Raw genomic sequence first — 22572 nt, 5'->3', positions numbered from 1 at the left:
GAAATCCCTAAAGATTTATTTAAAGAAGAAACCTAAAAACAAGCCTTTACCCAATAACTAGAGAACACATTTATAAAAATTTTTCCAGGATTATCTTAATAATTTACCTGTTATAGCTATAAAATTCTGTATAGATAAAAATTAAAATTAGTCAAGGCTTTACCACAGAATCATAATCTATGGGAATTCTCAAAAAAAGGAGAACAACCTACCAAACTTAAATGGTAACATAAAAAGAAAGCATATATTATATAACATATATGTAAATATATATTACATTAAGCAATAGTTAGTCGCACAGTCGTGTCCAACTCTTTGCAATCCCATGAACTGTAGCCTGCCCGGCTCCTCTGACCATGGAATTCTCCAGGCAAGAGTACTGGAGTGGGTTGCCATTCCCTTCTACAGGGGATCTTCCCCACCCAGGGATGGATGTCTCCTGCACTGGCAGGCAGGTTTTTACCACTGGCATCACCTGGGAAGCCCATTTAGGTGTACATTAGCTACCAAAATCCATAAAAAGATTAATGAGTATTTATTATACACTAATTTATAAAACAATTAGGAAGTTATTTTTTAATAGAAATAATACTGTTTATTTTCTTTTCCATGTCAGAAAACTTAGAATGAGATTGACGAAAAAGCCTTAATGAAACGAATATCTTCAGAAAAATCAGATGAAAAGCAAGTTAAGTCACGGTTTTAAACAGTGAAATCCATGCTAGATTGCCATCTAATGGCAATGGTTTTATAACTTCATGAGTTATGTCCGTAAGCTTGAAGAGTTCAGAGACTATCTCTGACATACCACGAAATGCTCAAGAATGTCCAGACTTTCTACTGCAAAATTCAACAAGCTGTTCAGTCTGGGTACCAACTGCAAGACAAGCATCACCAATGGAAGAAAGGAGATTATGCTAATACTCTATGTGCCAGGCCCTACACTGGGCTTTGTCCCTTAACAAGTCTTCAAAACAGCTCTGTAAGATGAAAATGTATACCTCCTTTTCAGAGATGAGGAATCTGAAGTTAAGAGAGACACATCAGCTGTTAAGTAGTAGAACGAGAATTTGAATCTACTCTGTCTGGTTCTAAATCCACGATCTGATCGCCAGTGAACGGATTAAACATAAGCAGTTATAAGGGACGTCCCCAGTGGCTCAGTGGTAAAGAATCCGCCTGCAATGCAGGAGACGCAGGTTCAATATCTGGGTCAGGAAGATCCCCTGGAGAAGGAAATGGCACCCCACTTCAGTACTCTTGCTTGGAAAATTGCATGGGTAGAGGAGTCTGGCGGGCTACAGTCCACAGCGTCGCAAAGAGTCAGACACAACTGAAGTGGCTTAGCACACACACAGTACAAGGAAGGAGGAAAGCAGCTTTCAGCTCCTCACCAAAATCCACATTTGCTATGGGCTGAACTGTGTCCCCAGAAAAATTCATCTGTGGAAGCCCCAACCCACAGTAACTCAGAATATGTCTATATTTGGAGGTAGAACCTTCAAAGAGATGATCACAATAACTGAGGCCATCAGGGTGGGCTCCAGTCCAACATGACTGGTATCCTTAAGACAGGAGAATATGAGGACACACACACACACACAACAAGACACCAAGACTACACGAGGACACAGAAGCAGAGGCTCTCTGCAAGCCCAGGAGAGAAGCCGCAGAAGAATCCAAACCTGCCGACACCTTGATCTTGGACTTCTAGGCTCCAGACAGTAAGAAAATAAATTTCTATCATTTAAGCAACACCATCACCACCCCCACCCCAAGTCTGTGAGATTTTGTTATGGCAGCCTTAGCAAACTACCACAATGTTCTCTTATTCCTGCGGGCACTGTTAAGACTACAATTCCCAGCTTCCGTCACGGTTAGGTCTGACCATGTGACTAGGTCTTTAGTAAGAGAAATGCTAGCAGAGGTGGTATGTGCCACTTCTGGGCATCCCATGCACACTCCTCCGTGGCCTTTTGCTACTAGTCGGTGGAACAGAGACAGTATCCTGAGTGACTTTCAGAGCCTCATCACCATGATGGTGATACTGTCATACTTGAATCCCAGAGGACTGCAAAGAGAGCTGCCTCCGATGTGTCAACCACCCTATTACTGTAGCAGGAAATAAATGTCTATAATGTCTATTATAAATGTCTATAATAAATAAATGTCTATAATGTCTGAGCTCTGGGGTGAATTTGCTAGGCAGCTGCTGCTGCTGCTAAGTTGCTTCAGTCGTGTCCGACTCTGTGCGACCCCATAGACAGCAACCCACCAGGCTCCCCTGTCCCTGGGATTCTCCAGGCAAGAACACTGGAGTGGGTTACCATTTCCTTCTCCAATGCATGAAAGTGAAAAGTGAAAGTGAAGTCGCTCAGTCGTGTCCGACTCTTAGCGACCTCATGGACTGCAGCCTACCAGGTTCCTCTGTCCATGGGATTTTCCAGGCAAAAGTACTGGAGTAGGTTGCCATTGCTTTCTCTGTGTTAGGCAGCTCAACCATCCTAACTAATACCGAGACACAGGAAAGAAGGAAGAACAGAAATGCACATGGTGGAAGGTGCTGGTTGTAGCTGTAACTCTATTGGGTCCTCCTCACCAAAGCAGCATTAGTCTCCCAATTCTTTTCATCTCAAGGACTGCCAGGGAGGGGAACACGATGCCTCCCAATCTTGCAACACACTTTGGGAGAAACAATAGACCAAATCAAAATCAGAAAGTTCCATGCCATAAATCTTCCTAACGAGATATCTGTTAAATTTGGCCCAGTCTCTCATTAAATGCGCTCAAACATACTCCTATAAACAGTCAAGAATGACACATGATGGAAAGAAAACTTAACAACTTTGGCATCTTCTTCTTGATGACAAGTTGTCCTGCTGTGTTGAAAGTTACAAAGAGGTGTGTAGACAGACTGTGGTTACCAACCTTTGATGTTGCAACATTTAAGTATTTCTCTCTGTCCTTCAAAATTCTCAAAACAAATGAAACTTCATACAAGTAATATTACAAAATTCCACATAATCATACAATGCATTTATTGGAGGGGAAGCTGGTATATGAGTCAGATTAGGAATATTCAATAAAAGAAAGTTAAACCATTCTTCAAAAAAAGTTGGAAATCACTGATCTGTACAGTTCTGTCCACAATACTTACAGAATGAAAAGAATAAATCTGAAAAACAAAGCTTTACTTTAGAGAATAACCTTGAGTAGTTATCGAAACAATAATATCTTTGTGGAATTTCATAAATGAAGAGTATATTGCTGAATCAATTATTCTCCTGCCTAAAAGAACACATTTGAAAATTACTGTGGAAAGTTACTCTTCTGTACTATATTTCTACTCTATATGAAAGATGGATTCCAATAGACAGATGGAGATCTGATGGAGAACCAGTGTTGATTTTCCAGGAGACTGTGAGAGCCCTCAGGTTTGGTCTCATATGTGTAAAGCACTTGCATATCAAGGGAGAACATCCCCTTCCAATTCCCCAGAGTCATGCAAAACTACCACAAAGGTCCTTTGCAGGCGGATTCTTTACCACTGAGCCCCTGGGGAAGCCCCAAAACAAAAAGTACTGTTACCCTAATCTTCATTGTGCCTAAAAAAGGTCCAAGCAGATATGGCCTAAGCCATTATAATTTATAATCAAGCAATGAATAGCCTCCATCCTGGCTGACAGGATACTTCTAACTCCTGAACAGGCCATCCCACTACTTCCTAAGTCTATCTTCTGAGAGGCCTAGCTAATCACCTCAAATTGTAAATATGGCAAGAGTCCTAGTTTCGAAAATTTAAGAAAGCTAGCTTCCTTTCTGAGTTTAAGACTAGCCTCTGCAGTATTCCTACCCAAGAGTATTCTATCTTTCCTTGGATAGTACTGGTAAAATGAAAAGGACTATACCAACTGAGAATAAAGAAGGAACCCACATTAGCTCAGGAACATCTGCTGAGCCACTGTTGTATACAAGGCTCCATGGTAAGCACTATCCATGGCAGAGATAAGCCAGGCACTCTGGCAGCACAGGGAGATGGGACGACAGGGTAGCAAGCTGAGCACTGCTGCCATTCGAGCCACAGGCAAATGCTACAAATGAAGGGGAAAAAAAAGAGAGTGTTCTAGAGTAGGGGACAACAGAAACTATGGAGTAACTACTGAGCTCAGTAGGACTTCAAAAGGCAGAGAAGGGCAGGGACAGCATTCTCAAGAGAAGGAACAATATGTTCAAAGCCTGAAAGTCCTTGGCCTCTTGGTGCAGATCACAGCAGCCAGTGACTGAAATCAGGCTCAGGGAGCGTGAAATTAGTTTAACATGAGGTCCCAAAGCTAAACCGGGACTAGAAACTGAAAGGCAACAAACATTTTACCAAGGGGTGCAAAATTTAGAGCACAGGTAAGGGTAGGGGTGGGGAGGGAGGGCAAGTGCTCCAATCCTGATGACTTTCAGTTCAGTTCAGTTCAGTTCAGTCGCTCAGTCGTGTCCGACTCTCCGTGACCCCATGAATCACAGCACGCCAGGCCTCCCTGTCCATCACCAACTCCCGGAGTACACTCAAACTCATGTCCACAGAGTCGGTGATGCAATCCAGCCATCTCATTCTCCGTCGTCCCCTTCTCCTCCCGCCCCCAACCTTTCCCAGCATCAGAGTCTTTTCCAGTGAGTCAACTCATCGCATGAGGTGGCCAAAGTATTGCAGTTTCAGCTTTAGCATCAGTCCCTCCAATGAACATCCAGGATTGATCTCCTTTAGAATGGACTGGTTGGATCTCCTTGCAGTATAAGGGACTCTCAAGAGTCTTCTCCAACACCACAGTTCAAAAGCTGATGACTTCAGATGCCTTTATCTAACAATGCTGGGAACATGAGCAGTCCAAGTTACTGTCCTTATTAAATAAAATCCCAGGCTTTCCGGTGCCATTACAAAATGAGGGCAGGACCTGAGGTGGGAAAGGGGAGAACGGGAATGTCAAGTGACCCTACGATGTTCATGCTTTGTAAGCAGGTGGCCATCAGGAAAGGTCCTAAATGGAGAAGGCTGTTTCCATCAGGGTGGATTTACTGTGTGCCCCATGGCACTCCTAAGTGTCTCAGGAATCTAGGCAAAATCTGCTTAAACACAGTCAGTGCTAAACCACCGTGAATCCTCCTCACCTGGTCCCTATAAGTCCTAACTTACCAATCAGATTTTCAATCTGATTCAGTCTTTTCCTGATTAACCATTCCAAGTCTATGAAGAGTCTCTCTAGGTACTTTTTAATGATGACCCTAAAGGTCACAAGAAGGTTGGGAGCGCTCCCTGGTGGGTACAGAACCACAAACTGACACTCTCCACTAGGCCCTCTCTTGAAGTTACCTGCCATTAAGTTAAACGCTAGCCCTCATCCATCGCCCAACCCAACTGAGAGGATCTAGAGGATGGTATAAGATACCAGACAGCATAAACCAGATGTCCATTGACAGATGAATAGATAAAGAAGCTGTGGTACATAAATACAATGGAATACTACTTAGCCATAAAAAGGAATGCATTTGAGTCAGTTCTAATGAGGTGGATGAACTTCAAAGTGAAGTCAGAAATAGAAAAACAAATATCATGTATTAATGGCAACCCACTCCAGTGTCCTTGCCTGGAGAATCCCAGGGACAGGGCAGCCTGGTGGGCTGCCGTCTATGGGGTCACACAGAGTCGGACACGACTGAAGTGACTTAGCAGCAGCAGCAGCAGCAACACACATATATGGAACCTAGGGGCTTCCCTCAGAGAAGGCAATGGCAAGCCACTCCAGTACTCTTGCCTAGAAAATCCCATGGATGGAGGAGCCTGGTAGGCTGCAGTCTGTGGGGTCGCTAAGGGTCGGACACGACTGAGTGACCTCACTTTCACTTTTCACTTTCACACATTGGAGAAGGAAATGGCAACCCACTCCAGTGTTCTTGCCTGAAGAATCCCAAGGACAGGGAAGCCTGGTGGGCTTCCGTCTGTGGGGTCACACAGAGTCGGACACGACTGAAGTGACTTAGCAGCAGCAGCAGCAGCAGGGGCTTCCCTGGAAGCTCAGCTGATAAAGAATCTGCCTGCAATGCAGGAGACCGAGGTTGATTCCTGAGTTGGGAAGTTCACATGGAGAAGGGATTGGCTACCCACTCCAGTATTCTTGGGCTTCCCTGGTGGCTCAGATGGTAAAGAATCCACCTGCAATGCAGGAGACCTGGGTTCGATCCCTGGGTTGGGAAGATCCCCTAGAGAAGGGCATCACAACCCACTCCAGTATTCTTGCCTGGAGAATCCTCATGGACAGAGAAGCCTGGAAGGATACAGTCAGTCCATGGAGTCGCAAAGAGTCGGACACGACTGAGCAACTAAACACAACACAGCATGGAATCTATAAAGATGGTACTGACAGTCTATTCATAGGGCAGTAGTGGAGATGCAGACACAGGGAACAGACTATGGACACGGGTGGAGGGGAGGAAGGAGACGGTGAGACGAATGGAGAAAGTAGCACGGAAGCATATACGCTACCATATGTAAAATATATAGCCAATGAAAATTTGCAGTATGAATCAGGGAACTCAAACCGAGGGTGTCTAACAACCTAGAGGGGTGGGAGGGAGATTCAAGAGGGAGGGGACATATGTGTACCTGAGGCTAATTCATGTTGATGTATGCCAGAAATGAAACCTATATTGTAAAGCAATTATCCTTTAATTAAAAATAAACTAAAAAAACAAAAGAGCAGCCAGCATAATAAGCAGCTAGCTATAGAAACATCTCATTCTACCTACGATCCTCCTAAGTACAATGCTATTGTGTGTCCAAGCCCAAAGACTAATGTGTGTCTAGGAGGAATGAAAATGTACGCACTCTACATGATTGCTGCCTGAAGCAAGCTAACTGCCCATGCTCCTCTCTTAATATTCTTATCCTGGCCAGGTCTTCAGCACAGCCGCAAGGATCTCTGTCTAAGGAATTGTTACTTGGGGAACTTCTGACATTTGACTTAATCCCCTTTGGATCCAACTCAAGGAAAACTCCAGAACAACTTATGCTCCAGCAGTCTTCCAGGAGCAAGACACACACCATCAGGTGACCCATGCAAAGGCTTGGGACAAACATCAGTAGGGGTATAATGCCAAGGACACTATTTTTCAAAGGGCACGTGGACCTTTATATAACCTCTTCAATCGTTTTTTTTTTTAATGCTCATACTTTTAAGTTTCAGTCCCAGGGATGTGAAAGATCTTTAGAAAGACCATCTTCCTTATAATATTTGAATTAGCTTTTCTCTTTTGGAGGGCTTACCAAAAAAAAGTAACAGAAAAGTCCTTTTCAGATCAGCTTTATGAGTGCAAGTTCAGGTCAATGGCACTGGTCAAGGACATTGTACAGGTTTAAAGTGCTCTGAGCAGGTTGCTTCAGAAAAGACTGAAAACAGGGAAGACTCAGCAAAACAGACTCATAAAACTTCTTCCTCAACAACTTCTTTTTGTATAGTATAGTGAATATTATATTACACTACCATATAATTTGACCTGTTGCTAAAGTACACTTACTATTGATATTTATATTTTTAAAAAATGAGAGATTAAATTCAAGTCACCTCTTCATATGCCCCTTTTTTAGGTTAAAAAAAAACCCTATGTGGGGTAGGCCCGGAAAGTCCAAATGTGTTTTATAGAAGTCTTGCTTTACAATCAGTAATAATTCTATGCTGTGCAGTAGAAACTAACACAACATTGTAAAACAACCATACTCCAACAAAAATTTTTAAAAATAATAATGCTAATTCTAAATACTACGCCCAAATTATCCTCATTTCTTGATAAAGAATATGGCTTCACTAAAACTACCATTCAAAGCCTCATTTTACTGCATGAGTAAATGCTTTAGCACCCTCTACTGGCCACTTGTTATATCTAATCAGCTCCTAACTCCTCTGGCCAGTAGGTTGCTAACCTTTCAAAGGTCAAATGGTGGCTACAGCAAAGGTTACCTCACCTCCTTCAAAACCTACTATGTAACAGCTGAGCCAGCAGCTACCGCCACAAAAGGAAAGGATGAACCCTAAAGCGCTCTCCGGCCACGGCTCGTCCATGAGTCCTACTGCAGACAGCAGATTTCACAAATAGCAGGCGGAGCTCCTGTCTTGTCTGGTCTGCACCTATCTCCAGTAACCAACCCCAGTCTAGTTTCCACACACAGATTCCTCTAGGGGCCGAGCCCAGATCACCTTCCTGCTATCTGCTTCATCTAGCCAGCTCCAGGGGGATGGAAGTACCTGGAGAGAACAGCTCACCTGTCAGGTACCACATGGGTATACAGAGGACATAACGGAGAGCCTGGGAGGCACAATTTCCCCCACAAGCTCATAGATATGACGCCAATCAGTCTCCTGCTGTTAGGTGTATATTAGCCAGATTTGGCAGGGGGAGGAGTGCCAGAAGAGAACTTCCCGTTTCCCATAACCTCATGACAAAGCAGCTTCCCCTAATCCTCCACAGTCCCCGAGAGAAAGCGAGGCTCCTTTAGTAGGTTCAAACACAAGTAACCTGAACCTGTAAGCTCTCATTATCTGGCCCACTTTCTTTTGGAAAGGGAAAAAAATTAGAGTCAGCTTGGTATTCATTATTCAATAACAGAAGGAAAGGACAGGACAGGAAGTAGGAATAAAAAAGAGGGAGTCTCTTCACACCCAAATCTTGCTAGATCAAGTTACTGTGTACTATTTACTACTGATAAACGCTGGCTGCTTTGATATCAATCATCTATTGAGTGAAAAATATTCTTTAGAAGAAGATACTGCAAAGCACATAAGTGATTCCTTCCATCAAAGAGCTCACAATTTGGGTGCAAAGACCAAACACTTCAAAGGAAGTAATTAGAACGTGACAAAGTATCATATCCTTTAGTAAAAAAAATATATACTGGAAATACCATAAATGCATACACGCAAAGCCGCCTCTCCCTTTCTCTAATGTATAGAAAAACAATCATCAAGATATTAATAATGGTCATCTCTGGTGGAACTTTCAATCTACGCTTTTTCCTTCCTATTTTTTATTAGTTTGGATTTCCTATAATAGGAATGTAGTATCTTAACAAAGAGAACAGAAGTAAATTAAAAACCAATTTTTCAAGGGTGTAAACAGACGAAACTGCTTATAAATCTAATATTGTACATAATCTGTAAACACAGATAAAAATACACAGGAAAAGAAACTGAAGAAAATATATCACATCATGAATGACCATTTTTCTCCAGGGGCCACAGTGATTTTGTCTCTTCTGCCTTTCATGTGCTTTCTTATTTTCTAGAAGTAAAGCAATCTTTCCTTGAATCCTGATGTTAAACTCACGCTCGTTTTAAAATGTCACTCATAAAGGTGCCTGACCAATAACCCCTGATGCAGTGACACACCTGGAATAAGAGCTGTGCTGATAAGGATGTCCACCTCCTTACACTGCTGAGCGAAGAGCTTCATTTCGGCCTCAATGAACTCTTTGGACATCTCCTTTGCGTAGCCTCCTTGTCCCTCACCAGACTCCTTCAAATCCACCTCCAAGGGCTCAGCGCCCAGAGACTTAAACTGCTCCAAAGCTGCGGCCCTGGTGATTATTGAAGGGGAAGCAGTGGTTATTTCAGGTCCTTATACAGAAATTAAGATCATTATTCACAGAACTTATTTACAAAACAGAAACAGACTCACAGACTCAAGAGAACAAACTTAGGTTGCCAAGGGGGGAAGGATCGGGGGAAGGGGTAGTTAGGGAGTCTGGGAGGGACATATTTACACTGCTATATTTACAAAGGATAACCAACAAGGTCCTACTGTACAACACCGGGAACTCTGCTCAGTGTTATGTGGCATCCTGGATGGGAGGGAAGTTTGGGGAGAATGGATACATGTATACCTATGGCTGAGTCCCTTTGCTGTCCACCTGATACTAACACATTGTTAACAGACTATACTCCAATACAAAATGTTAAGATAAAAGGATCATTCACATTGTTAAGAAAACTATAAATTCAAAAGTGGACACCCCTTCTTTTGAGATCTCTGACCAGACTGTTTCCATTTTTTTCTAAAGACAGGTAACATTTTTATGATATTTTTTCCTGGAAAACAAAAGAACTATAGGAAATTCTAATAACTTAGTTAACTATTTAGTTAAGTCACAAAAGGAATTTCACTACTGCCAACTCCAGTCATCAAATTTTGTTTCTTGACAGAGGTCCCACTGTCAATGATGAAGTGAGATCTCATCAGTCAAATCACTTGTAAAGGTTCTGACTTATGGGGACTTTGATCACATAAAGGACTCTTTTACTTAGAAATATTGCTACAAAGTGATTTTTGCCCCTAGTCTTCACTAAACTGTGTTTGAGAAAAGCAATCTATAAATGGCATAAATGGTAACATGTGAAGAACCAACACAATTAACTTATGTAAAAATACATTCAGGTTAAAAATAAATAAACACTAGCCAAGTTCTATGTACTAGCTGGAAAACCAGAGCCAATAAAGCCCTCAGCTCTAGTATGTGTAACTCATCACATCCAGCCCACTACAGTGAATCCCAATCTCCCTGATGACAACAATCACTCCAAGTACTTAAAATTAAAAATTCAAATTGGCAGGCCCCTCTCCAGACCACTGAAATTACCATCTCCAGCAGAGGGACCAGAATCTCTATTTTTGGCAAGAGCTGCAGGTCATTCTTATCATCGGGAAAGTTTGGGAAACAAACTTTCTAAGCCCATCAGCCCCATGGCAACTGCCACGGTCAGGGAGAGGCCACAAACGCAGGATGTAGAAGGCAGGGCAGAAAAGGTAAGGTGGGGTGAACATGAGCTTCTCTCCATTCCTGCCAGCTTGAACAAGGACGCTCATATCTCAGCCAAAGCTGAGGACGGCAGAGAGGAGAGACAGAAAGACCCTGGTCCTGGATGGCACTGATGAGTGATGAGCTGCTGTCTCTAGTGTGAAAAGGGAGTCCTTCCCCTGGATTTTCACTTCAGAGATATAATACATTATCTTTTGAATTATTTTTGGCTGAGCAGCATGCAGGATCTTAATTCCTCAACAGGGATCAAACCCAAGCCCCCTGCAGTGGAATCATGGAGTCTTAACCACTGGACCACAGGGAAGTCCCAATAATCCATTTTCTTACACTTTAAGAAAGCGGCAGGGCTTCCCAGGTGGTTCAGTGGTAAAGAATCCACCTGCCAAGGAGGAAACAAGAGTTCAATCCCTGGTTCAAGAAGATCCCCTGGAGGAGGCAAGGGCAACCCACTCCAGTATTCTTGCCTGGAAAATTCCATGGACAGAAGGAGCCTGGCAGGCTACAGCCCATAGGGCTGCAAAACAGTCGAACATGACTTAGTGACTAAAAAACAACAAAAAAGTGTGTTCTGAAATGAACATTTTTTTTCATGTATTTTTTTTTATTGGAGTATAACTGCTTTACAATGTTGTGTCAGTTTCCGGTGTACAGTGAAGTGAACCAGCTACATGTATACATGTATTCCCTCCCTGTTGGACCTCCCTCCCCACTCCCCCCAACATCCCACCCTGGAGGTCATCACAGAGCTCCAAGCTGAGCTCCCTGTGCTATACAGCAACCTAAAATGAAGAACAATTTTAATCAAACTTCTCTTTTAAAGAAATTCTAGGAAAATGGTGATATGTCTGCTTTAAAGAAATATGCAATGGACATAATCAAGTACTTTCATCTGGGGGCTCTGCTGCTGCCCAGTCAATTTCACCTGCTTCCATCCTCCAACGCAGAGCATGCCTCTCAACCCCCCCACCCTTCACTCCCCCTATTGTTCTCCAAGCTATTGCCCATACGACTCCCCTTCTTCAAATTCATAACACCTATTTTCAAGGCCTACCTAGTACCTAAACACATTTCAAGCAGAAGTAAAACACAGTGGAGAAACACGTTAGAAAGTCAGGAGAGAGATTAGCAAACCCTGCTAATCTGGTCCCATTACTAATCCACGTGAAAATACAAGTCTGAGTGTGAGTTGTTTTCTTTTTTTTTTTTAATAATCTCTGCTGTACTGGGTCTGGATCCTTAAATTTTTTTCCCCACTAGGTAATACATTTTCACTTTGAGTAAACTGTGAAAAAGTAGAAATATTTTTAAATGGAAAGAAGTCATACAGCAGTTTCAATGTACTACTTCAATTTATAAATTCTAAGGAAAACATAATATTCACCTGAAGCAAAATGTTTTTACCTTAAAACAATCACTAGTATAGCACTCACCTTGTATCAAATCCCCTAACAATGGCACCCATGGACTTGGCTGCACCTGCAGAAGCCAGCCCAGCAACGCCACCACCAACTATCAGAATCTAGGAGAGAAAATAGAACCCGCATGTTTTAAATAAAGTTCATGATCAACTACTTATGTAAAATCATCAGCCAGTAACTCTCAGGGCCAGGTATCACACTAAGCATTCACTATTAAACCCAGTGGTGCTGGTGCTGATATTCAGTCCTTAAAAAATGTACTGAGTGGATAGACTACCCTTTAACTGGACCACCACTGTTTTTAAAAAGTTTAAAATAGGGCTTCCCTGGTGGTCTAGTGGTTAAGAATCCACCTGCCAATGCAGGAGACATGGGTTCGATCCCTAGTCCAGGAAGATTCCACATGCCAAGGAACAACCAAGCCCTTGAGCCACAACCACTGAAGCCCACGAGCCCTACAGCCTGTGCTCCGCAACAAGAGAAGCCACTGCAATGAAAAGCCCACACACCGCAAAGAGAAACAGCCCCAGCTCACAACCAAAGAAAGCCCATGCAGAGCAACGAAGACTCAAAACAGTCAAAATTAAATAAATCTTAAAAAAAAAAAAAAAGTAAAGTTTAAAACAACTTCACTAAAATAGTGTGATACCCAGCATCTCACTGTAACAGCTATATAGCATCGGCAGTGTTGGGAATGTTCAAGAAAGACAGGCTCTTTCCCACCACAGCAAAGCTACGTCTAATAGAATCCCCAGTGTAGTATTTCTTTATGCTCATAAAACATCAAAATAAGTTTCAGAGATGGGTACAACTTTGTGAAGCATCTAATCCTATTTTGAGCTCAAATACTTCTACAAGGAAGGGAGGGAACCAAGTGCCTAACTTTGATCCATTGTGAATGAACTGTACCTGAAATCCAAACCAATGTAACTAATCCCCCTAACCAAGGCAGGACTGGAGCCAAGGAAATCAAAGAATTCCTCAGAAACAAGAGTCTCCTCATTCTAAGAAACAAGCTAAGAACCATGTTGTCTAGAGCCTAGAATGGGCCTTCCAGAGAAAAGTCCCTATTATACTTCTGTCAATTGAAGGCAACTCCTTGTTCCTGCTAAAAAAAGAGAGAGACACCCACAGAAACAGTGAAGTTTATAAATTCCCACCCACCCATCATGCCCACTTCTTGCGCCTCTTCAAGAAGACTAGGCTACTGAACTGTGCTCTGGGCAGTGTTTTAGAGGTCTCATTTATCAATCTTCATGGGAATGCTTTGTTTAAGGAGCAGAGGGGATTTACAGGAAGGGAGACAAAGAGGGGCCAGAGGGAATAAGATGCTACTGGGCCCCAAGGCACCATCCCACTCCACACACCGAAGCCCAATCACTGGAAAGGAAGGAAAACAGGAACAAAGAAGGAAGAAGGAAGGGAGAGAGAGAAAGAAAGAAAGAAAAGAGGACTGGGCCAAGTTACCCTGAATCAAGAAATAACAAGAGATCCCATAACTTAAAAGACAGAATCCATTGTCCAGAGAGGGAAGAGAGGCTGGAAATGGAGTAAATACCTACTTACGAAGCCGCCATAAAAATCCCCAAAATACAGGGTTCTGGGAGCTTCCAGGAGTGGGGCCCAAAGAGGGCACTGAAGCCCCACACCCTTTCCCACCTGCCCTGCTCACCTCTCCCAACAGGATTTTCATCTCATCCTTTATCATGTCCTTTCATAATAAACTGGTTAACAGGAAGTAAACTGTATTTCTGAGTTCTGTGAGCAGCTCTAGCAAATTAATCAAACCCAAGGAGGGGGGTTGGGAACCTCTGATTTACAGCCCACCTGTCAGAAGCATAGGTAACAACTTAGACTTGTGACCGGTATCTGAGAGGTGAGGGCAGTACTATGGGCCTAAGCCCTTAACCTGTGAGATGTGACGCTACCTCCAAGTAGACAGTGTGAGAATTCTGTGAAATTGTCGGGTGCCCAGCTGGTGCCGGAAGATTGCCTGGGGTGGGGAAAATCCCCAAAATTAGGTAACAGGAAGTATCAGAAACACGAGCAACAGTAGAGTTTTTCCAAAACAGTCCTAAATCAGACTTTCCCTCATCTGCAAGACAATCTGAATTCTGAAACAAGACCAAGAAGAGAGGAACCACATCACCCAGCCCTACCTTTCCAACATCATCTCAGATCACGCTCCACCTCACTCACCACACCCCAAGACCAGAGGCCTCCTTCATTCTCCTCGGGCACACTGAATTCCTTCCCATCACAGTGTCTTTAAAGGTGCTGCTCCCTTGGCCCAGAATCCTGAACCTCCCTTTCTTTCTTCCCATCCTTGAGGTCCCAACTTAAATGCTACAGGCGCTTTCCCCAGCACCCTAACTACAGTAGCCTGCTCCCATTACCCACCCACCATACCATCCTGTTCATTTCCTCTATATATAAAATGATCTCCTATATTTGTTTGATGGTTTATTTATTTCCTCTCTGTGGCCCCTACTAGAATATAAGTTTCATATGGGAGGGATTTTGTTTGTCTTGTTCATGCCATATTCCCAGCTCCTGCAACAGTGCCTGGCATGTCATAGCCATCAACCGATTGATTTTATCTCATTCTAGACAAGTAAGAACACTCCATGTTTAAAGGAAACTCAAATAAAATATTCATTCTACCCTGAAAAGGCCATCTATTATCTAATTCTTCGATATCAGGGAAGTGTTTGTGACATGTAACTAAAATCTCTTAAGCTGCAGTTTAAATTCTCAGTAAAGAGTCACTTTTCCACCTTTTAAAAGCTGATTCTCCTTCCTTTACTCCTCATCTCCTGTTTCACTTTTTAATCTCTTATAACCACAGCTTTCCTCTCAACTTCCATATAATTCCAGAAACGTTCTAACCAAAACTGAGTAGTGGATTGTGCATCAAAGCATTCAGCCAGTTTAAGAACAGCAGCCAACTTCTGACCACCATGAGGGTTAGACTTTTACTTATGATCCTAAGAAAGAAGTTCGGATGTAATCACTTTACATATCAGGCCTCTGTGTTGTCTCTTTGCACCTTCTTGTTAAGTAGTCTGGCCTCCACCTGGACCACTTGCCATCATCTTCACCTGCTTCACATGGTCTGTTTTGGGGGATTTTTTTTGGGGGGGGTTGATTTTTTTGGCCACACCACAAGGCATGAAGGATCTTAGTTCCCTGACCAATGATCAAACCCCGCAGTGGAAGTGTGACGCTTTAACCACTGGACCGCCAGCGAAGTCCCACCTGGTCTGTTTTTTAAGTAATATACTATATACTAGATTCTATACTATATAATACATATACTACATAGATTTATAGTATATATGCTAGTAGATGTATACATATATCTACTATATATATATACTAATACTAGATATATATGTGTGCTATATATATATAGCAGTGACTTCAGTCATGTCTGATTCTGTGTGACCCTATGGACTGCAGCCTGCCAGGCTCCTCTGTCCATGGGATTCTTCAGGCAAGAATACTAGAGTGGGTTGCCATGCCCTCCTCCAGAGGATCTTCCCAACCCAGGGACTGAACAGGCATCTCTTAAGTCTACCTGCATGGCAGGTGGGTTCTTTACCACTTGCGCCACCCAGGAAGTTATATACTAGGTATACTATACTGTATACTAGATATCTATATCTACCAGTATATGTATTAGCAATCTAGCATATAACTATACAGTGTGTATATATATATTATATAGTATATAAAAACGGATCCAGTATATAATCTATATAATATACTATATATATATATACAGAGAGATATACACACAGCATATATACTAGAGTTCTCAAAGCTGCTGTTGTCTTTTTTCATGTTTTCCAGACTTCTTTCGTGTGAGAGCTCTGGACTGACATTACAAAGTACTTAAGAGCAGAAAGCACCGAGTCGACCTATACCCCACAGAGTGTACTCTGAAGATAGATGACAATGTTTAAGGTCCTGTTTCCTATACTCTGCCAAAGTATAAGGTCCTGTTTCTTATACTGTCATTTTGGATATGTGGCCTTAAAGGTCACAGCATAATCTATTCTCTCACTTAGCCACCCTGACCTCTTATCTCCTGCTCCTCTCTGCTCTAAATATAGATTAAAGAAACTGCAGCCTTTCCCCCTGCCAAATACCCTGACTACACCACCTACTATTTCCTGTCCTCTTGACCCAAAATTTGGCAAAAAGTGAGAAAACCAAGTCTTTCCCAAGCCTAAATGTCACAATCACTGGGAAGTTGAGAGTTTGCTAAATGGTATCACAAAGTTTTAAAAAAAACTAGTAATAAGTCAACCAAATCCCTTTAAGAATTCAAGTTAGAAAGTAAAAACCAGAAAGGAAAAAAAAAACCTTAGAACTTCCAGAAATGTCAAAAATTCTTTTTTTCCCAAGTAATCTTAAGCAACTTTGAAGCGCCACCATATAGTTACACGTGACACAAAAGTCATCACTGCGACATTAACAGAGAACAAAAATTTTTAAATAACTGTATTTTAAAACTGTATATATCCTTGCCTTTAATTAATTCACAGTATGAAGAAACATTAAAAGTTTAACCTACCTTAGCTGGAGGAACTTTTCCAGCAGCTGTGATTTGACCAGTAAAAAACCGTCCAAAATGATTTGCTGCTAGTACAACAGCCTTGTAACTTAGGAAAATAGACAAATAAGTAGATAAATAATTCTATAAAATTAAAGAACTTAAGCTTATGTATCAAAATTATTAGAGAATAACAACTAAAATTTATATAGTAAATACTATCTGTCAAAAACATCCCTAGGTACTGCATATATACTTATACTTTAATCTTCACAACAAACCTGTGGATAAATATAACTATAACCTTCATTTTTTAGGTGAGAAAATTGAGGCATGGAGAGACAAAGAGACTTGACCGAGGTCCCTCAGCTATTAAATGGCAGAACCAGACGTCTGATCCTAGCATCCTGCCTGCAGAGACACACTCTTACCCATGATGCTCTCTGACTTCATAATGAGCGCTACAGAAAATCAGCTAGGATAAAAACAGAAGTGAAGGGAAGACAAGAAAATGGTAACAACAGTTTGCTTTGGCAGCTAGGACTACAGGTACTTTAAACTTTGTTTTACTTTATCATCCAAATTTTCTTTGATGACTGTGTAATATTTATGTAATTTATGTAAGGGGAAAAAAATCTTTAAAATTAAAAAATTAGGTTGGCTATCTGCTCATACACAACAAAATTCCAACCTCATAAGCAAAAATACTTCCCCTGATCTCTAATGGTTGGAACTGTCATATTGTGAGACAACACAATCTCAACTCAAATCTTAGTTCTATCACTAACTAGTTTTGTGACCTCGAGCAAATTTCTTCAATTCTCTAATCCTTGGTTTCCTCATCTCTAAACTGGGGACAATAAGGGTCTCTTAGAGTTGTTGTGCAGAGTACATCATGAGAAACGCTGGGCTGGAAGAAGCACAGGCTGGAATCAAGATTGCTGGGAGAAATATCAATAACCTCAGATATGCAGATGACACCACACTTATGGCAGAAAGTGAAGAGGAACTAAAAAGCCTCTTGATGGCATCTGGTCCCATCACTTCATGGCAAATAGATGGGGAAACAATGGAAACAGTGTCAGACTTTTGGGGGGGGCTCCAAAATCACTGCAGACGGTGATTGCAGCCAGGAAATTAAAAGACGCTTGCTCCTTGGAAGGAAAGTTATGACCAACCTAGATAGCATATTCAAAAGCAGAGACATTACTTTGCCAACAAAGGTCCATCTAGTCAAGGCTATGGTTTTTCCCGTGGTCATGTATGGATGTGAGAGTTGGACTGTGAAGAAAGCTGATCGCCGAATGCTTCTGAACTGTGGTGTTGGAGAAGACTCTTGAGAGTCCCTTGGACTGCAAGGAGATCCAACCAGTCCTGAAGGAGATCAGTCCTGGGTGTTCATTCGAAGGACTGACGCTGAAGCTGTTACTGCAATACTTTGGCCACCTCATGCGAAGAGTTGACTTATTGGAAAAGACCCTGATGCTGGGAGGGATTGGGAGCAGGAGGAGAAGGGGACAACAGAGGATGAGATGGCTGGATGGCATCACCGACTGGATGGACATGAGTTTGGGCAAACTTCGGGAGTTGGTGATGGACAGGGAGGCCTGGTGTGCTGCGATTCATGGGGTCACAAAGAGTTGGACACGACTGAGCTACTGAACTGAACTGAGTTGTTTTAAGGACTAAATAAGATAATCCAGGTAAAGCCCTTACCATAAAACCTGTCACAGTGAGTGCTTGGCAAGTATGTTTTTAGCTAAAGAAACACTCTATACATCAAAAACTAGCAATTTATACCAAGTTTTTTTAAATAGGGTATTTTTATTACACTAAATTACCTATTACATTAATTTCATTTTCATATTATTTTATACTTAAAAGGTACTTTCGCACACTCAGTAACAAACACTCTACCTTAACACTATAATGCAAAGATTATACTCATAATGCAAGCATTATGATGATAAGATCCACTACTAGCTGACGAAAAAGCTACCTGGTCATATTTTTGTAAAAAATTATATAATAATTAATGCAAAAGCATATAATAGTTACTACTATTACTTATAGCGAGAAAAAATATTTTAATGATTATATTATTTGTTAGTTCTGAATCCAAGTGATAAAAAGTTTCAGACAGCAAAGATGATAAAGACTCAAAGGCCACTGGAAGAAATTAATCTTGAAATTAAAGTTTTAAAAGATTCAGTTGCTGTACTGGAAAAAAAGAACAAAACCGAGATAGAAAGGAAATGTATAAGAAAACGTTGGTGGTGGGGAAAAGTGATAAAAGTGGGCCTTTTTTTGATGAGAGCAGAAAGGCTCAGATGAGCACAGTGAACTAGAAGGAGCTTGCCATCACAGTAACACGCCTATGTGTGTGAGTTAGATAATGATTTATCACATATTGTACGGGTAAGTATACTGGATGATTCATCTCTAACTATGCCTTTTGCATATATCAGCTCGGGACATAAGACAGTGATTCTTTAAAACCGTGTCCCTGGATCTCCAAAAGCTCATACTTCAGCCAACTCTTAGAGCATCGTGGGTGGAAAGGAAAACAGAGACAGCGTCTCTGGACATGCTTCTGTCCCTTAATTCAACTGAAGTGAAGTGGTAGTCGCTCAGTCGTATCCGACTCTTTGTGACCCCATAGACTATGGCCCTCCAGGCTCCTCTGTCCGTGGGATTCACCAGTCAAGAATACTGGAGTGGGTTGCCATTTCCCTCTCCAGGGGAATCTTCCTGACCCAGGGATCAACCCCAGGTCTCCTATATTGCAGGCAGATTCTTTTACTGTCTGAGCCACCAAGAAAGCATTAATTTAACTAAGGCCACTTGAATTACTGGATTTGTTTATATTCCCTCATGTTTCATTTGCTCAGAAGATTCTGCAGCTGAAAACCACTGATCTAGAGCTATTGACTGGGATAACCTTTCACACATGTGCAAAGCAACACCATCCTTAAAACTTCACATTGTTCATTTCCTACATAAAGGTTTCCCTGATGGCTCAGATGGTAAAGAATCTGACTGCAATGCAAGAAACTGGGGTTCAATCCCTGGGTCAGGAAGATCCCCTGGAGAAGGGAATATCTACCCACTCCAGTATTCTTGCCCGGAAAATTCAATGGACAGAGGAACCTGGCAGACTATAGGCCTTTCAGACACAACTGAGTGACACTTTCTTTCCTATATAAAATTTTAAGTCCCACACTGCATAACCTAACTCTTTCAGAAACTAATTAAATGTAACAAAAGTTTACTTTGTCCCTCTGCAAAAAAATTCACATCACAAAAAAAATCTTCAAACCAACCATTTGTCATATTACATAAGAAAACAAAATGTGTTCTATTTGTCAATTTTGTTTACTGCGTCTCTTTTACATCAAAAATGAACAGCTGGAATCCACAGTAGAATCTGTGGCACATTTGATATGCTAAATCTAAGATATGAAACCTAAGAAAACTTTCGGCTCCTGGGTCAGCTGTAAAAGTCTTTATTCAGGTTATCTTTCTTCCTGCACCATTTTTAAATTTTTTTTCATTTGTTGGTGCCTCATTCATATTAGCAAGTTGTCACTATTAACAGTTTTCTGCTTAAAATCTAATTCAATTCGTTTCTTAGATAAGCTGATTTCATAAACATCATCTGACAGCCAGATTTTTCCCACTCTCCAGGCAGAGTCAGCAATATACTGCACTTACATAGTTATGCCTATCCCTGCTCTGTGGCAGGCACAGGCAAACATGACTGTTACTCAGAGACACATTCCTCTGAGCTGAATGGGTCCTAGAATTCTTCTCAAAACAGCAGTCCAGGCAATAGATGGGGAATGCATTCAGGTCGGCAGGCAAATGAAGTTTATTGCCATCTTGGCCATAGTTAGCCTTCAGTTATCATGAGTTTTGACCTAAGATGAAACTTCCTCAAGTGCAGACATTTTCCCTATTCATTAAATAATTTATAAATTTCCCTAGGCAAAATCTAATTAAAGTGATAAATCTATCAATATGTACATATTAGATGGGATCATATGAAACTGCTAATGTTCTACCATTTTTGACCCTATGACAACAGTAATTTATGTCAACTAAGCAAAGAGTCGGACACGACTGAGCGACTGAACTGAACTGAAACTTAGTCTGGTAATAATTTCACAATATATACATGATCAAATCATTGTATAAATTTTAAGGTGGAAACAATGTTCTATGTCAATTATACTGCAATAAAACTGTAATTTCAACTAATATATACATAGATAGACACACATACACACATATGAAATACAGTATATCACCATTAAAGTACAAATAAGTTCCAAAGGAAAAAAATTGGAACATTATGTATTCAGAAATCAGAAGTACTTTTAAAGCATAGATTCAGAAGCCTTATAATTAGTAAAATAAAATAAGACTTTCTACATTGTACCCTTTCTCATTCTATATACATAACAGTCTTAAAAACAGTACTGAGAGAAGGAAATGGCAACCCACTCCAGTGTTCTTGCCTGGAGAATCCCAGGGACAGGGGAGCCTGGTGGGTTTCCATCTATGGGGTCACACAGAGACGGACATGACTGAAGTGACTTAGCAGCAGCAGCAGCAGACTTATGTGAATTTTAAACTATTTGTTCTAAATTGTTATCACTACCCTTGCTATTGACTTTAGTAAAATATGAGTTTACTACATTAAAGCTTTTGGATAAATTGCTAAGACTATGGTTTACTTACCATGCAGTTTTTCATGAAAACAGATATTAAGAAAAATAAGCATACATTTCAAAAAAAAGTCATTTCCTTTGGTAGTAAGAAATACTACTTCCCTTCTGCCCATGATGATTAAAAAGTAATGCACAATAGCATGCAAAGTGAATAGCCATTTCCTACTGATGACTGTGGAACAATACGAATCTTAAAAATAACTGAAGTACACTCTCGGAAGGCTGCAATCTCCTAGCCACTACAAGTAAAATCATTCTGAGAGAGAAGAGCTAAAGTGAGCACATTTCTGTAGCACCATTGTGCTTTTGTTCAACTGGAAAAGAATCAACCTACCCAGCAATGTTGGCCATGGAGCTGAGAGCATCATATCCCTGAGCAATTGTGACTCTTGGAACCTGGTCCATTGCCAAAACTGTCGTATTCCTCTTGGACAGTTTATTTAGCAAGTCTGGATTTTGGGCTGGGTAAATAAAACTGATCAGTGTTCCCGATGTCTTTAAAAGATCAGCTTCATGAATACCTAACGTTGGATTAAGCATAGGGGCTCGCACCTGAAAAAAAAAGGTCAAGTCACTGATTAAAAATGTAAATACCTTTATCTTATTTTTAAGTAAACATGACAACTAAAATAATATGCCATTATTGAAATAACACTCCAGAAATTATCTCTCACGAAAAAATTTCTTACTCAATTCCTAAACAAAATAAAGCACATAGCAATCTATGCCACTGATTATCTGACTGAACTTATGACCCAGTCTTGAGTAACAAGCACACATACCTGGAAATAGTGTCAGGACAGGTTTTACAATGACAGGTAGAGGAGTTAAAAAAAAAAATACCTGTTTTTTTGGGAAAACATGTTCTACAACAAATCTGTTCTCCCAAAATCCACTACCCTGGTAAAATTAAGAAACATTAGAATAAACAGACAGTAAGCTTTTGTTGAACGTTCAAAGATTCAATTCTTGTTAATTTGCAAGCACAAACATTTGGAGTGCTTAGAA

At 41.1% G+C, this 22572-nt stretch overlaps 1 protein-coding gene across 3 annotated transcripts in view; it reads right to left on the bottom strand.

Moving 5' to 3' along the window:
- Positions 1–22572, bottom strand: part of NNT (nicotinamide nucleotide transhydrogenase) — a 91566-nt gene that overhangs the window by 55210 nt on the left and 13784 nt on the right. For all 3 annotated transcript variants that reach the window (XM_055422085.2, XM_055422086.2, XM_055422084.2), the window contains exons 4-7: positions 21899–22116; positions 16853–16940; positions 12283–12371; positions 9426–9613 (exon numbers count right to left, since the gene is read on the bottom strand). In XM_055422085.2, coding sequence (XP_055278060.1) covers positions 9426–9613; positions 12283–12371; positions 16853–16940; positions 21899–22116 — 583 coding nt within the window. The remainder of the gene's footprint in view (positions 1–9425; positions 9614–12282; positions 12372–16852; positions 16941–21898; positions 22117–22572) is intronic.

Source organism: Moschus berezovskii, chromosome 18 (assembly GCF_049115385.1).
Source record: "Moschus berezovskii isolate FMDL1 chromosome 18, NW_MosBer_1.0, whole genome shotgun sequence".
NCBI lineage: Eukaryota > Metazoa > Chordata > Mammalia > Artiodactyla > Moschidae > Moschus > Moschus berezovskii.
This window is presented reverse-complemented; position numbering and strand designations above follow the sequence as displayed.